The sequence below is a fragment of the Podarcis raffonei genome, chromosome 16 (genome assembly GCF_027172205.1).
Source record: "Podarcis raffonei isolate rPodRaf1 chromosome 16, rPodRaf1.pri, whole genome shotgun sequence".
Classification (NCBI taxonomy): Eukaryota; Metazoa; Chordata; class Lepidosauria; order Squamata; family Lacertidae; genus Podarcis; species Podarcis raffonei.
In genome coordinates, this window is record NC_070617.1 from 22525180 (window position 1) to 22539625 (window position 14446).

The 14446-nt window shown below is 45.7% G+C and overlaps 1 protein-coding gene across 5 annotated transcripts in view; it reads right to left on the reverse strand.

Annotated features, from left to right (window-relative positions):
- Nucleotides 1-14446, reverse strand: part of BICDL1 (BICD family like cargo adaptor 1) — a 61530-nt gene that overhangs the window by 22405 nt on the left and 24679 nt on the right. For 2 of the 5 annotated variants that reach the window (XR_008328080.1, XM_053369689.1), the window contains exons 3-7: nucleotides 13849-13965; nucleotides 10384-10395; nucleotides 4019-4165; nucleotides 1564-1788; nucleotides 750-968 (exon numbers count right to left, since the gene is read on the reverse strand). Coding sequence is in view for 4 of the 5 variants with exons in the window: in XM_053369689.1 (XP_053225664.1) it covers nucleotides 750-968; nucleotides 1564-1788; nucleotides 4019-4165; nucleotides 10384-10395; nucleotides 13849-13965 (720 nt within the window). In the remaining variant the exon portion in view is untranslated. The remainder of the gene's footprint in view (nucleotides 1-749; nucleotides 969-1563; nucleotides 1789-4018; nucleotides 4166-10383; nucleotides 10396-13848; nucleotides 13966-14446) is intronic. The other 3 variants (XM_053369691.1, XM_053369692.1, XM_053369690.1) reach the window with 3 other exon arrangements.

Genomic DNA, 14446 nt, shown 5'->3' on the forward strand with positions numbered 1-14446 from the left:
GAGTACCAAAGCGTTTGAGAACCAAGGTACCACCGTACACAGTTTTGCAAAGCAATTTTCTCCGATATAATGCACCTGTATGCAATTTTTATGCACACTTTACCCTCGTATGTGCATTTTTATCCCATTAGTTGGCAGCATTGCAAAATTTAGAGAAGTGCAAATGGCAAAGGATGGCAGTGTTTGGGTTCAGTGTTTCATTCTGGAAAGTGCAAATTAGGTACTGTGGCGATCACACAGGGTCCCCAGACGTTTGACGGTCTATTGATCCTTGTGCCACCACTATGATCGCTTCCCCGCTGCCACCAACCCGTTTCTCTCAAGTACACACAGAGTCCAGACAGTTGTTAACATTAACAAATAATCAAGTTTATCTTATAGGCATGAACAAATTTATGGTTTCAGTTAATTTTTCTTGGCAGTTTCTTAATCTTAGTTTCTTTACTGTCCTATACTTTCCTAACAACTTCAAACTGATTATCCCAACTATCTATCTGACTCCACCTAACAGTTCCTCTCACTCTCTCACAACACAACTTGACCAACCCACAGACTTATCTTCCCTCTTCCTTCTCCAACTCCCAACTCTCAACTGACTTTCCAACAACTCCAACTCTAACTCCTCCCCTTGGGTTCCCACTGGCCAATCACTTCACCCTCATTTAACACTTTCCTTATGACCCACCTAGGAGGGCAAACACCACAGGTACATTTGCTTCAAATGTGAGCTTCAAATCTCTCCCCCTTACCGTGGAGTCGGTGCCATCTATAACACTTTGGATCAGCCTCTTCAGCTCGCTGAGGGCAGCCCGCAAGCTACCAGCCGGCACATCTTTGGCCGAGGAGGTTTCCGATGACTCGTCCATGGATGAATCTGTGGACACCGCAGAATCCGCACTGTCGTTCCCTCGAAGGTGAGTGCACAGGTATCGGACCTGGCAGTAGGCCTCCCAGAGCTGAAGTCTGAGCTGTGATGAGAACGCGGAAAGGACTGTTCTAGGGAGTGCTGACCAGTGCTGACTGGGACTGATAGGGTGGAAAGCAGGGAGTCCAACAGTAGGTGGCGCCAGAGCCAATGGCAGGCAGCACCAACGAACCCTACTCTTGCCCCCATCTTCCTCCCTGCTGAGTTCTAGAAGGACAACACTGAGTCTAAGGGAGAGGCAAGCAATTGGGGCCAGCTGAGGCTGGTGGGGCAGTACCCCTGTTGCCCTAATGGACCAGTCTCCATTTGACCTGGGGTGGCACTTTTCCATATATTTCGAACAAAGAAGCACACTTGGGGCCAAGCTAGGCATGACTTTTGACACATAGCTTGTCCTTGTGGAATTGATTACCCTTCCCCTCCTACCAGCAAATAAATTATTAGTATTAAATATTATTGTGTGCCAACCATAAAAGAGCACATACTGAGAAATCAAGGCGATGACCGGATGTCAAATGCAGACCAGGAACATTCAGGGAACACCAGAGTATTCGGAGAGTGTGCAACACAAACATTTGCGGACGGAGGATTTTAGGAAGGAAGTCCACTATGGCTCTACCACACACATTTAAACACACCTGTGCTGCACCCAATTCTTCTGGAGCCAAGAGTTTTGATGCTACCTGTTCTCTCTCTTGCTCCAGTTCCTCGGCCTCCATGCTCTGCTCAATCTCTGACAGCAGTGACGTGCTGGTAGAGTTGAAATTCTGGAGGCTTCTCTCCTCACTGAGTTCATCTACCTTTAGCTGCAGTTGCCGATAAGACAGTCTCACCTCCTGAAGTTCTAGCTGGTTCTGATGCAACTGGAACAAGAAATTATAAAGATATATTCTTCATTTATATATCATCATCATCATCATCATCATCATCCACCCTTCACCATAAGGTCACAGAGCAGGCTTCATCAATATAAAATACAAGATAAAAACCAGTTAAAACAATTTACAATCAGAAGAATAGGGTGGGTCTTAAAATATACATGTGCATTTCATGAAAACTGCATTGTGAATGTGCCAGACACACCTCTGTGGGAAGGGATTCCCACAGCTTTAATTGCCTGTATGATGTCAGTATTTTATTAGTTAAAATTAGCATGCCTTTACACCTGTTCACTGTATTCACAACATTTTGTTTTTGTTTTTAGGTAAACAATTAAAAAAACATAAATGAGACTTTTACAACACAATCCTACATTTCTTTTAAAAACATTGCACAGCTCCAAAACAGCTCAAACACCCTTTATTTCAGTCTGTTTTTTAATCACTGCTGTTGCTTTTATTCACTGCTAATGTTTTAACAGCTACTGTTCACGTTTAAGGGGGCGTAATGTGGTTTTAACTAGATGATCATATCCTTTTGTTTAATCATCATTATTGTATTTTACAAAGTTTTAAGCTGTATCCAGTTAACCTTACTCAGAGTAGACTCATTAAAAATAATGGGCATGGCTGTCTTGGATCCATAATTTCAGCGAGTCCAACTTAGGTTGGATAGAAAGCTTTGCATGCTGCTTTGTGGGGTCAATTAAACACTAAGAGACAGAAAATACCGTATTTTTCCATGTATAAGACTAGGTTTCCCCCCTAAAAAATAATGTTAAAAATTAGGGGGTGCCTTATACACGGATACATCTCCCCCCATTTTTTAAAATCTGAGTCCCCCAAAATAAGAGGCGTTTTATACATGGGGGCATCTTATAGACGAAAAATATGGTAAATTGGGCACATAAACAAATCAATGCTACCCATAATAAATATAACTCCATACAATTTTAATGCATATTTTATATTCTCTGTAAACCACTTAAGAGGTTATATTTACTGTTCACACGTTTTTGTGAAGTATAATAATAAACTAAAATGCATGTTTTCTGAACAGGAAGTCCCACTGAATTCAATGGGGCTCACTACCAGGGAAGCAGGTCTAGGATTGCAGCAGCAGTCTTCGAGAATATGCAGCAGTGAAGGGGAATCTGTAGCCCTCCAGATTTCATTAGAGTCCAGCTCCCATTAACTCTGACCCACGTGGTTAATGGTCAAGAATGATGGGAGTTGTAGTCCAGGGACATGTGGAGGGCCATGGGTTTCCCTTTCCTCCCACCGATGCCATACTGGTTTCTAATGTTAATGGAAAAATCTGAGAGCTCCCTTGGACAAAAAACAAGGACACCAGCCAGGAATACCAGAGCAAAACAGCAGCCAGTAGGCTTGGTCTTTATTGAAGACTGTCGCGACAGGACTCCCACCTGCCACAAGGTGGAACAAGATGGAAGCCCCAAACAAAAGAGCCCCCAAACTTTTATTAGTTGCTAATCCCCATGTTACACCCACCCCAAACTACATCACTCATGCATCACGGTTACATCATGAAAGGGGAGGTCTGGTGGCAGTAATCTGAGCATCATGGACCCTGCCCCATGGTTCCCCTTGCCCTCCACCAAACACCCATCAAATGTAACAAAAAAGATATTTACATTTCCCTGTAAATTAATCAAGTTAATCACACCCTTTTGTCTTCATCTGGGTTTGTTATTTCTGGAACGGCTACCTGTCTGGCACTCAGGTATCAGGATGCCAGGGATTATCACTCAGGCAGAGGGGCTGCTGAGTAGCTGAGCTCACATGTCTATATGAATTTCTGAAGTTTTCTCAGTGAGCCAGTACATAGAGACATTTATCAGTGAATTGTTACATTTGGTATCGTGCAGCAAAGGCCCTTTGAATAGATAGGAAGAAACTGTGATGAAGTGTTTTGTGGGGACAAATCACAAAAGTCACAAAAGTGATTGTGCTGATTGTGGTAGTGGGCTGCATGTGCATGATATCTGCTGGAGGGGCACCCCCCCAACCTATACATAAATTCCTGCAACACTAGTAAAAGTCCAGGTTGCAGGTTGCTCAAGCCTCACAATGTTACCTTCCTGTTTCCAAACTGGTGATCTGGCAGCATCGTTCAATCAAAATAATAATATTTTAAATCAGTCCCTTCCTTTCAGCTGTCTCCCCCTTTCCCCAAGCCTCTGTTCCCCCATACCTGCATGTCCTTCTCGTGACTCTGCCGCTCCAAAATCAACACACGATCTTGAAGCTCCTCCACCGTCCCCTGAAGAAGGTTGTTTTCTTCCATCATGGCACTCAGCCGACGCTCCAGCTCGTGCTTCCTATCCGTAAGCATCTTAATCTGAAAGCGGAGGAAGGGGGGAGGAAGGAAAAGGAACCCCAAAAGTAAGTCTCAAGAGTTTGCGATTTCCCAGTCTGGAGAGAATGAGAACTCAACCAGGTGGAGAGAAATGAATGCAAAATCTATCTGCACCTGTGGTCAAAAGAGGAGTCCGATTTCCCCCTTGCCAGAAACTTGTCTGGAGAGGCGAGAAAGAGAGAGTGTGGGGGAGGAATTTAAACTCTTAGAGAGCTGGAATGTGGGTTGCCAGGCAAAGGAGGAGGGAGGGAAGGAGGAAAGCCAGGCCACTGTGTTCTCTGGAATTCCCAAGAGAGATAAAACGCCAGGGAAGGACGCCTTGCCCCTCTCTCACTCTGCTCATGGAGCACCTTGCTTAAACCTTCAAAGCACAAACAGATTTGTTTATGCAACTGCTTTCCACACTGGGCCTTTCCCCCTTTTTCTTTTAGGTAGTCAAATGCAGGGGAATTTCCATGCTCTGGATTCCAGGTACCTAAACAGCCCCGTCAGATTTGGGAAGAGGCCTTCTTGCTGCTTCAGGCCAAAGACCATTGCTTCTTTTCTTTTACTTTTACACCAATATCTATTTGAACTCCTCCAAGGACTTTAATGGAGTTCAAATAGATATTGAATTCCTCCAAGGACTTTTAAGGGATGCGGGTGGCACTGTGGGTTAAACCACAGAGCCTAGGACTCGCCGATCAGAAGGTTGGCGGTTCGAATCCATGCGACGGGGTGAGCTCCCATTGCTCGGTCCCTGCTCCTGCCAACCTAGCAGTTCAAAAGCACCTCAAAGTGCAAGTAGATAAATAGGTACCGCTCCGGCGGGAAGGTAAACGGCGTTTCCGTGAGCTGCTCTGGTTCGCCAGAAGCGGCTTAGTCATGCTGGTCACATGACCCGGAAGCTGTATGCCGGCTCCCTTGGCCAATAAAGCGAGATGAGCACCGCAACCCCAGAGTCGGCCACGACTGGACCTAATGGTCAGGAGTCCCTTTACCTTTACCTTTAAGGACTTTAAAGTACAATGGTACCTTGGGTTAAGTACTTAATTCGTTCCGGAGGTCCGTTCTTAACCTGAAACTGTTCTTAACCTGAGGTACCACTTTAGCTAATGGGGCCTCCCGCTGCCGCCGCACAATTTCTGTTCTTATCCTGAAGCAAAATTCTTAACCTGAGGTACTATTTCTGGGTTAGCGGAGTCTGTAACCCGAAGTGTCTGTAACCCGAGGTACCACTGTAGTGTGCATGGTTCACCCCTCTTCCTTTTCCCCATTGTGTCTTCACAACAACCCTGTGAGGTACGTTAGGCTGAAAGACTGACTGAAGCTCCATGGGTGACTTTGAACCAAAGTCCAAGTGGAGATTTGAGCCCTCCTTTTCTCCAAGGAGTTCACAACAGAGCACATAGTTCTCCCCTACCCAAATTAAATTCTCAAAGGTTCTCAAAGGTTCAGCACAATAAAATCACCCATCAAAAGCTGCAGCTAACGCTTAAGTTAATGCTGTAAAATGTTCATGAATCCTCATTGTGTGTTGCAGAAACTCATTTTTATATCCCTAGAAGCTGAGAGGGAAGGCGATTGGCCCTAGGTCACTCAGTGAGGTTCACAGCTGTGTGGGGATTTGAACCTGGGTTCCCCCTGTCCATGGCCAGCACTTCAACTGAGGGGTAGGAACTGTGGTGTCCTCCAGATTTTCCCACTCAGTTAAGTTGTGGGTGAACATATCAGACGACACAGCGATTCTTCAAACAGCTCTTGTTTATTCACAGGCCAGAACAGAACTGAACTGAAGGGTTCAACCAGCCTGCTTATATAGAGCTCCACTACAACGCAACAGTAACACTTTCTGTAACTATCCAATCACTGAACGTCACTTTCAATCCCTTATTTGCATATGTGGACCTGAGTGAAAACTATCTGCAGTATCCCCCTGCTGGCCCAGGGTGAGAACATCAGTACATAACAAATCCCATCATTTCTGACCATTGGCCATGCTGGCTGGGGTTGATGGGAGCTGGAATCCAACAACATCTGGAGGGCACCAGGTTGGCTACCCGTGCTCTAACCATTACATCACCTTGGCTAAACTCATTTACCAGCAACAGCCACCAAGCTGCCTCTGGAAGCTTACAAGCGGACCCCGATGATGACTGATTTCTTCTATTTGACCCCAGCACCCGGTATTCAGAGATTCCAGTGTGGCACATAAACATTTATAGATCTCACATAAATCCATAACATTAATTTAGGTATAATACAGTCTATTTATTTTCTTTGAACAAATTGCACTGAGATTTACTATTGTTTGTTCTTCAGTTCCCCCTCTCTAAATGTATATTATTATTTATTTTACTATTATTATATAAAAGAATAAATTTTTTAAAAAATTAAAACTCACTACTGTAAAAAGAGAGAGAGAAAAGATCCCTCTCTCTGTTAAAAGGCTTTAATTTAATGTTTAAATTGTCAATGGTTTGTAGTGGAATGATTGCAGCAAAGTCAGCTTGGAAATCTCAATGTGTGTATGTGTGTACAGTCATACCTCGGGTTACAGACGCTTCAGGTTGCGTTTTTTTGGATTACGGGCTGCTGAAACCCAGAAGTACCAGAACGGGTTACTTCCGGGTTTCGGAGGTTGCACATGCGCAGAAGCGCCAAATCGCAACCCACGCGTGCGCAGACGCGCCACTGTGGGTTGTGAATGTGCATCCCGCACAGATCACGTTCGCAACCCGAGCGTCCACTGTATAAGGGACGTGTACCATATTCAATCAAAGCCCAGAACCTGAACCAATTCTTGGCAATTCCTAGTCAGATATGGCTGGGTTGGGTTGACACAACCCCAGATCACTCCCATATTTGGTAACTGTGAGAAAAAGATGCTGAACTAGTTTGTTCTCCTCCAGCAAAGCTATTCCTATATATGCTCTGACAGGCACATAATGTGAAGGAATTTCTTTTGTCAAAACAATGAAGAGTCTTGTTGCATCTTAAAAACTACTCTGAAGATTTTTTTATTTTTTTATTTTGTTCAAGGATGGCCCACCTTAAGGTCAGTAACAGAGTGTTCTTGGAAAGTTTCAATGTCCTCACACTGGTTTTGGGCTATTTCTAAAATCAGATTTGGGTCCATTTATTCTGTTGCATAGAAGAGTCTGGCCTATTTGTTCTAATGTAGAAGGTGCTTCTGTCAGATGACAGCATATATACCACATTGAAAGATGAGCAGGCGAAGGAGCCCCTGATGTTGTAGGTGATATTATTAGGTTCTGGAACAGTCCTGGCAGAGTTGGGATCTGGGCCTGTCCCTGTAACTCTGTTCTTTTGATAAAAGTGTTTTCATTCTGCCATATCATAAAGTACAGTGGTACCTCTGGTTAGGAACTTAATTCGTTCTGGAGGTCCGTTCTTAACCTGAAACTGTTCTTAACCTGAGGTACCACTTTAGCTAATGGGGCCTCCCGCTAAAAAGGACATATTCTACTCATGTAAAAACACACTGATTCCCGGACCGTCCATGGGCCAGATTTAGAAGGCGATTGGGCCGCATCCGGCCCACGGACCTTAGGTTGCCTACCCCGGGATAGCTCACTGCCAGATTTTTTTATATACTGGGAGTAGATCACAGTCTCTTGGGAGTTGGACATGCCTGATTTAGACTACTGGTCCATCTAGCTCAGAAATGTCTATGCTGACTGGCAGTGGCTCTCTCCTTGCAGTACCTGGAGATGCCTGGAAATTGTACTTGAATTACTCTTGAGGCGATGACTTCTAGTCCACACAAAAGTGCTCTCCAGCTTACAATAGTTCTTGTTTAAACATTTTTGGCCATTCTGTACCCACTCTGGAAGAATGGCAGATGAAGATGATAGACTGTATAGGATTGGCAGAAATGACTGGCAGAATCCGTGACCAGGGAGAAGAGTCGGCGGAAGAAGACTGGAAGAAATTTAAGGACTATTTACAGAAATATTGTAAAATTAAAGAATGTTGAATGATGTTGGATTGAAATTAAGGGGTTTCCAGCTGTAATGTTTTGAGATAAGGATTTGCTGAGTAAATAATTTGAATTGGAATACAAGAAGGGGAGGTATGAGGAGGTCAGGGAATTATGTCATTGAAAATTAAGTATTGAGAACTGTATGTGTTTTGTTTTTTTTGCTTTTTTCTTTTTGTTTGTATAAAATTGGAAACTTAATAAATATCTTTATAAAAAAAACAAAAACATTTTTGGCCATTCTGTTGATCGCTTGAGACTTTCTGCTTACAAAAGAGCTGATCTACCAGTGAGCTACTGCCCTTTCCCTTGACATCAGTAATGGTCCAGGGCATGCTAAGCAGGTCTGGATTTGGCCAGGGCCTGCAGGGAGGACTGCCTGGAAACCACATGGTATGATGCCTGGGTTCCATGGTGAGAAAGACAGGATGAAGAGGCAAGAAAATAATTTTTTTAAAAATTAATGTTTAAGGAAGGCAATAAAAAACAGCAGCTTTCAGAGAACAAGAAGGCTTCACCTGATGTTGATATGGGCCCATTGGGACTGGTAGGGCGGTAGCCAAGGAGCCCAACAGCAGGTGGCGCCAGAGCCAATGTCAGGCAAAGGCAAGAGATGCTAATTTTGTTCCCATCCTCCAACTCCCTGCTGAGCTTTACAAGGGCAACCCTGAGACTAAGGAGGAGGAACTTGACCGCCAGGGCGGATTATAAGAAGGTAGGCAGGTGGTGGCTGTGGCTGAAGGCAGACTGAGATTGGTGGGGCAGTGTCCTATTTGCCCCAATGGATCAGTCGCCACTTTCTTGATGTTTCCTGTTGAGACCCTTTTCTGTCTGTGCAACCTCCAGCAGAGGCAGGTAAACAAAACCCTGTCCCAGCAAAGATACTGCAAGTGGACGGCAGACTTTTTAAAGCAAAGGTCCGAGAGTAGCATTCTCAGTACACGTGGAGGAGAGTCAGGGAAATTTTCAGCATCCCCCAAGGTTATCCAGTGCCACCGAAGGGATCTTCTGCCCGTACGTTTTATGTTTTATTACTCACATCCGTCCTGTTGTCTGTAATTCTTTAGTACACAAATATCAGTTCACCAGTTCCAGACCTTTCCCGTTATCCAGTCTGTTTCTCACACAAGAAGGTCAAAAGGCCCCATGAAGAATTTTTTTTAAAAAACCCTCAGAAATATGTAAGTCAGAGAAAGGCTAGGTGCAATATAGAGTGCAGACAGGCTTTAAAAGAACCTAAAAAATGTTTTGAGACTTTCAGAGCTCTTCTTCAGCAGAAAGAAAAACCCAATTTCTAGATACACAAGGTGTACAGCAGCTGTGAAAAAGGCAGTTTCCATGTTAGAGATCATTAGGAAAGGGATCAAAAATAAAATCAGCTGAGTTTAGATGTCTAGTTAAAACTGTTTTATTTCAGGAGGTGTTTGAATTATGAATGGTGTTCTGATTTTTTAAATAAAAAAATCTTATATTTTATGTTTAAATTTCCGAGATTTCCAATTTTTAATGGCAGGGGTGGGAACGTGTGACCAGCCAGACATTATTTGATTTCAACTCCCATTAGCCCCAGCAGCCAGCATGATCAATGGTCAGGGGGTGATGGCAGGTGGAGTCAAGCAACATCTTGAAGTCCCTGGGTTTCCCCGCCATTGTCTTAAGGTCTTTGGAAGAGAGAAATATCAACACAGATACCAAGACTTAAAAGCAATGCGTATGTCAATGATGAAAGCATCCTTTATCAATGAATTATTGTACCCAGTGGTGGCTGGTGCCCCTTGGGACTGGTGGGGCAGAAGGAAGGGAGACCAACAGTAGGTGGTGCGAGAGTCAATGAGAGGCAGAACCAAACAATTCTAATTTTGTCCCCATCCTCCCCCCTGCTGAGTTCTATGGAGGCAACAATGAGACTAAGGAGGAGGAGGAAGCTGATAGGCAGTGCCACCCTCTGGACCGGATACAAGTCAGAAGCCAGGCAGATGGGAGCTGGCTGAAGGTAGACTGGGATTCGTGAGTAGTACCCCATTTTCCCTAATGGACCAGCCTCCACTGAGGGTACCAAATCCCCAACTCTTCTTGCAGACCAGTAGAGACAAGAAGAAGATGGAGGAAGCCAAGAATCCAGAGAGCTAGAGACACGAAGAGCATCACAAACATGGCATGCAAGAAATGGAGGCTGATGGACATGCATTTCGGACCCTAGGACCACTTCTGTACTTACTTCAAGGATTTGCTGCTCCACAGTCAAGTAGGAAGGGAACAGGGAAGGAGAGAAAGGGGACAAGTCAGGATTGACAAGGAGAAACCAAGAAATCTAAACGCTCAAGGTGGGGAGGGAAAACCTTTTCTAAAACAAGAAAACAAAATGCATATCCCAGCCCTCCAACCTTTTTTAATAAACAGAGTGGGGTGGGAGCCTGTGGCCCTCTAGATCATGGGTAGGCAAACTAAGGCCTGGGGGCTGGATCCGGCCCAATCGCCTTCTGGATCCGGCCTCCGGACGGTCCGGGAATCAGCGTGTTTTTACATGAGTAGAATGTGTGCTTTTATTTAAAATGCATCTCTTAAGATATTTGTGGGGCATAGGAATTCGTTCATTATTTTTTTCAAAATATAGTCCGGCCCCCCACAAGGTCTGAGGGACAGTGGACCGGCCCCCTGCAGAAAAAGTTTGCTGACCCCTGATCTGGATGCTATTGGACATTCTCAGCAAGGGCTATTGTAGCAGATGTTGAGTTTTAAGGTTGTACAACAGGGGTCAGCAAACTTTTTCGGCAGGGGGCCAGACCTTCTTGGGGCCCGGACTATATTTGGGGGGGGAATGCCCCCCCCACGACTCTCCCCTCCCTTCTCCACAGCACCGGATGAGCCCCGGTGGCTGCTTACCTGTGCCTTGCAAGCGGCAGGGGCTGGCGGTGGCGGCGGGACGATGAGTGGCACAAAAGGGCTGGCTCCAGGGAGGGGCTGCTTAAAATGGCACTCAGCCAACCGTGGCTCAACAAAGCCCATCCCCCTTCCTCCTCTAGGCAGGGCGAGGAGAAGCCAGGAGGAGGGAGGGAGGAGGCGCCGCTGCGGGGTGTGTGTGGGGGGGAAACGGAGCAGCCCGAATGATCAGAATCCCCATGCCGATCCACGCGGCTATTCCCAGACCGTCTGCAGGCCGGATCCAGAAGGCAATTTGGCCGAATCCGGTCCCCGGGCCTTAGTTTGCCAACCCATGTTGTACAATGTTGCACTAGCAGAAGCCATTTACACAAAGTTACCAGCAAGCTAGGGGACACGGGTGGCGCTGTGGGTTAAACCACAGAGCCTAGGACTTGCCGATCAAAAGGTCGGCGGTTCAAATCCCCACAACAGGGTGAGCTCCTGTTGCTCGGTCCCAGCTCCTGCCAACCTAGCAGTTCAAAAGCACGTCAAAGTGCAAGTAGATAAATAGGTACCGCTCCAGCGGGAAGGTAAATGGCGTTTCTGTGCACTGCTTTGGTTTGCCAGAAGCAGCTTAGTCATGCTGGCCACATGACCTGGAAGCTGTACGCCAGCTCCCTTGGCCAATAAAGCGAGATGAGCGCCACAACCCCAGAGTCGGTCACAACCGGACCTAACGGTCAGGGGTCCCTTTACCTTTACCTTACCAGCAACCTGCCTATGCATTTGGTTGCACATCCTTCCTTCGGCACAAAACAGTTCATCTGCAGAACAAATATACTGATGAGTGACTTCAGCTTAGCACCACTGCGGGTGCAACTGTGGTACAAAGCACAAATTATAGACAAAGCCATCTTTGCATTTAAGCCAGTGATGACCAACCACCCCAGGAGGGTCAAATGGGCAAGCCATAGAGACATTTTTGTTGCCCCAGGAAGAGTGGGGAAATAATTCTATGCTAGAAATGGCAGACACTCATATCCAGAGCTCCGGGAACAAGTGGAGTAAATTATGCAAAACTGCAACAAATATTTATCCACTTCATTTTACCTTGCTGCAATATTGGAAGGTTTTGTAGCTTTTTTGTTTTGTTTAGTAAGAGGGAAAGGGAAGAAAGACAAGGACAGAAAAGAATAAACACATGGGTCATTGGGAAAACAGGATTTTCAACATGGTGGGCAGGATCTGGGGGCCCAAAGGAAGCTAAAAGAGAAGAGAGAAATATAGAAGCTTCTGTTCCTGCTCAAAGTTGCATTGATCCAGCCTCTGGGTTCTTTGAGCAGATATTTTATATTTGCCTGTGCCATATGTTATTTCTATAACCATAAGGTCTAGAAACATGAATTAAAGTGGAGATCTGGAGAATTTTGCCAAAGGAGCAAGAACTCCGAATCTACTTCTACTCATATCCACATCTTATGTTTAAAGCACATTCGACACATATTGAAAGCACGTGGCAAACCCCCAAAGAATAATAGGAACTGTATTTTTTATCCTTCACAAAGCTAGACTTCCAGCACACTTAACAAACTACAGTTCCCATGTTCCCTTGCCAAGGGGCCAGGTAACCAATGGGCTTTAAATGTATGGTGTGAATGTGCCCTCAGAATCCAGAAAGCAGCAGGCAGGATGTCTGAATACTTTCCCCCAACTAAAAATACTCCCTGTACATTCGTGAAAACTCCAACTCTAAGTGGTCTAGAAGGAAGATTCAGTCTACTTTAAGCTTTCCAGTATCATTCAATGCAAAGGGAGTTATTCAATCCCTGCCGGCAAGGCTGACATGGAACATTCCAGAAAGAATTTAATGGTGCTGAATGCCTAATTGGTCTTAATTGCAATGGTGGGCTCACCACTTCTGGAATCCTTGCAAAATGGACCATAGACCAGGGTTAGTGGATGATTCCCCCCCCCCACTGAAGACCATATTACTTCAGGGAGAATCAATTAGGGGGTGAAGCCAATGGTGGGAGGTGTTTGGAGGATTGCATAGCACTCCCTGCACCATCTCATTATCTCTCACACCCTCATACACACACACACAGACACTCTGCAGATAAAGCAAACAATTCTTAGAGGAATATAGTCCGATTATGGGGCGCGGGTGGCGCTGTGGTCTAAACCACGGAGCCCAGGGCTCGCCGATCAGAAGGTCGGCGGTTCGAATCCCCGCAACGGGGTGAGCTCCCATTGCTCGGTCCCTGCTCCTGCCAACCTAGCAGTTCAAAAGCACCTCAAAGTGCAAGTAGATAAATAGGTACCGCTCCGGCGGGAAGGGAAACAGCGTTTCCGTGCGCTGCTCTGGTTCGCCAGAAGCGGCTTAGTCATGCTGGTCACATGACCCGGAAGCTGTACACCAGCTCCCTCGGCCAATAAAGCGAGATGAGCGCCACAACCCCAGAGTCGTCCACGACTGGACCTAACGGTCAGGGGTCCCTTTACCTTTTTTTATAGTCCAATTCTTAGAGGGGTAGAGGAAGTATGGGCCTGCAGTGTCAGGGTAGGGCGTGTGTGTTTGCCTGCAGCCTTTGGGACAACACAGGAGCATAGGAAGCTGCCTTATACTGAATAAGACCAGTGGATCCATCTAGCCCAGTACTGTCCACACTGACTGGCAGCGGCTCTCCTGCGGCTCTTCCCAGCCCTACCTGGAGATGCCATTGGGAACTGAACTTTGGACCCTCTACCATTTTGCTATGGGCCTTCCCCTCCAGCTTCTCTACCACTGCCATAGACCATTCCAGCCATGGGGAGAACTCACCTCTGCTTGAAGGCTCTCGAGTCGTACGATGTGCTGGTTGGTCGATGACTTCTTCTCCCTGAAGTCCTCTTGGAGGACATGAACCTGCATAGAGAGCTGTTTTTCCACCTCCGATGCCTGCAAAAGATGGAAGTGCTGGGCAATAAATAAATAATCGAAAGCACAAACAGTTTTAATGTAGAACTCTGCCTTGTTTTGGTCTTCCCACTGAACACTGGTCTCTTTCTGCTGGCAGAATGGCTCTGTCAACATGGCTGGACAGCTTCATGTAAGACAGTGACAAATCCCACGTTCCACCAGGTTAGCATTTCCAAAAATACAACTGGGATTCATGATGCGCTTAAATAAGTAACTCAGTCAGATGCTAGAACTTACTACACCTTATCGATATGTGCTGCTATAGATGGAGAATTAATGCTCTTCCATTGGGCAATGATCAAAAATCTTATAGCTGTAAACAGGTGAACTTTCAGATCTGTGCTCAAAGCAGGTACATGTCGTTGGTCTAAGTCACCTAACAATTTCACTAGAGGACAAAAGAGAACAGCATAACTTGTGACGGAGCAGGTGGAGAACCTGTAGCTCTCCAAATGCCCTC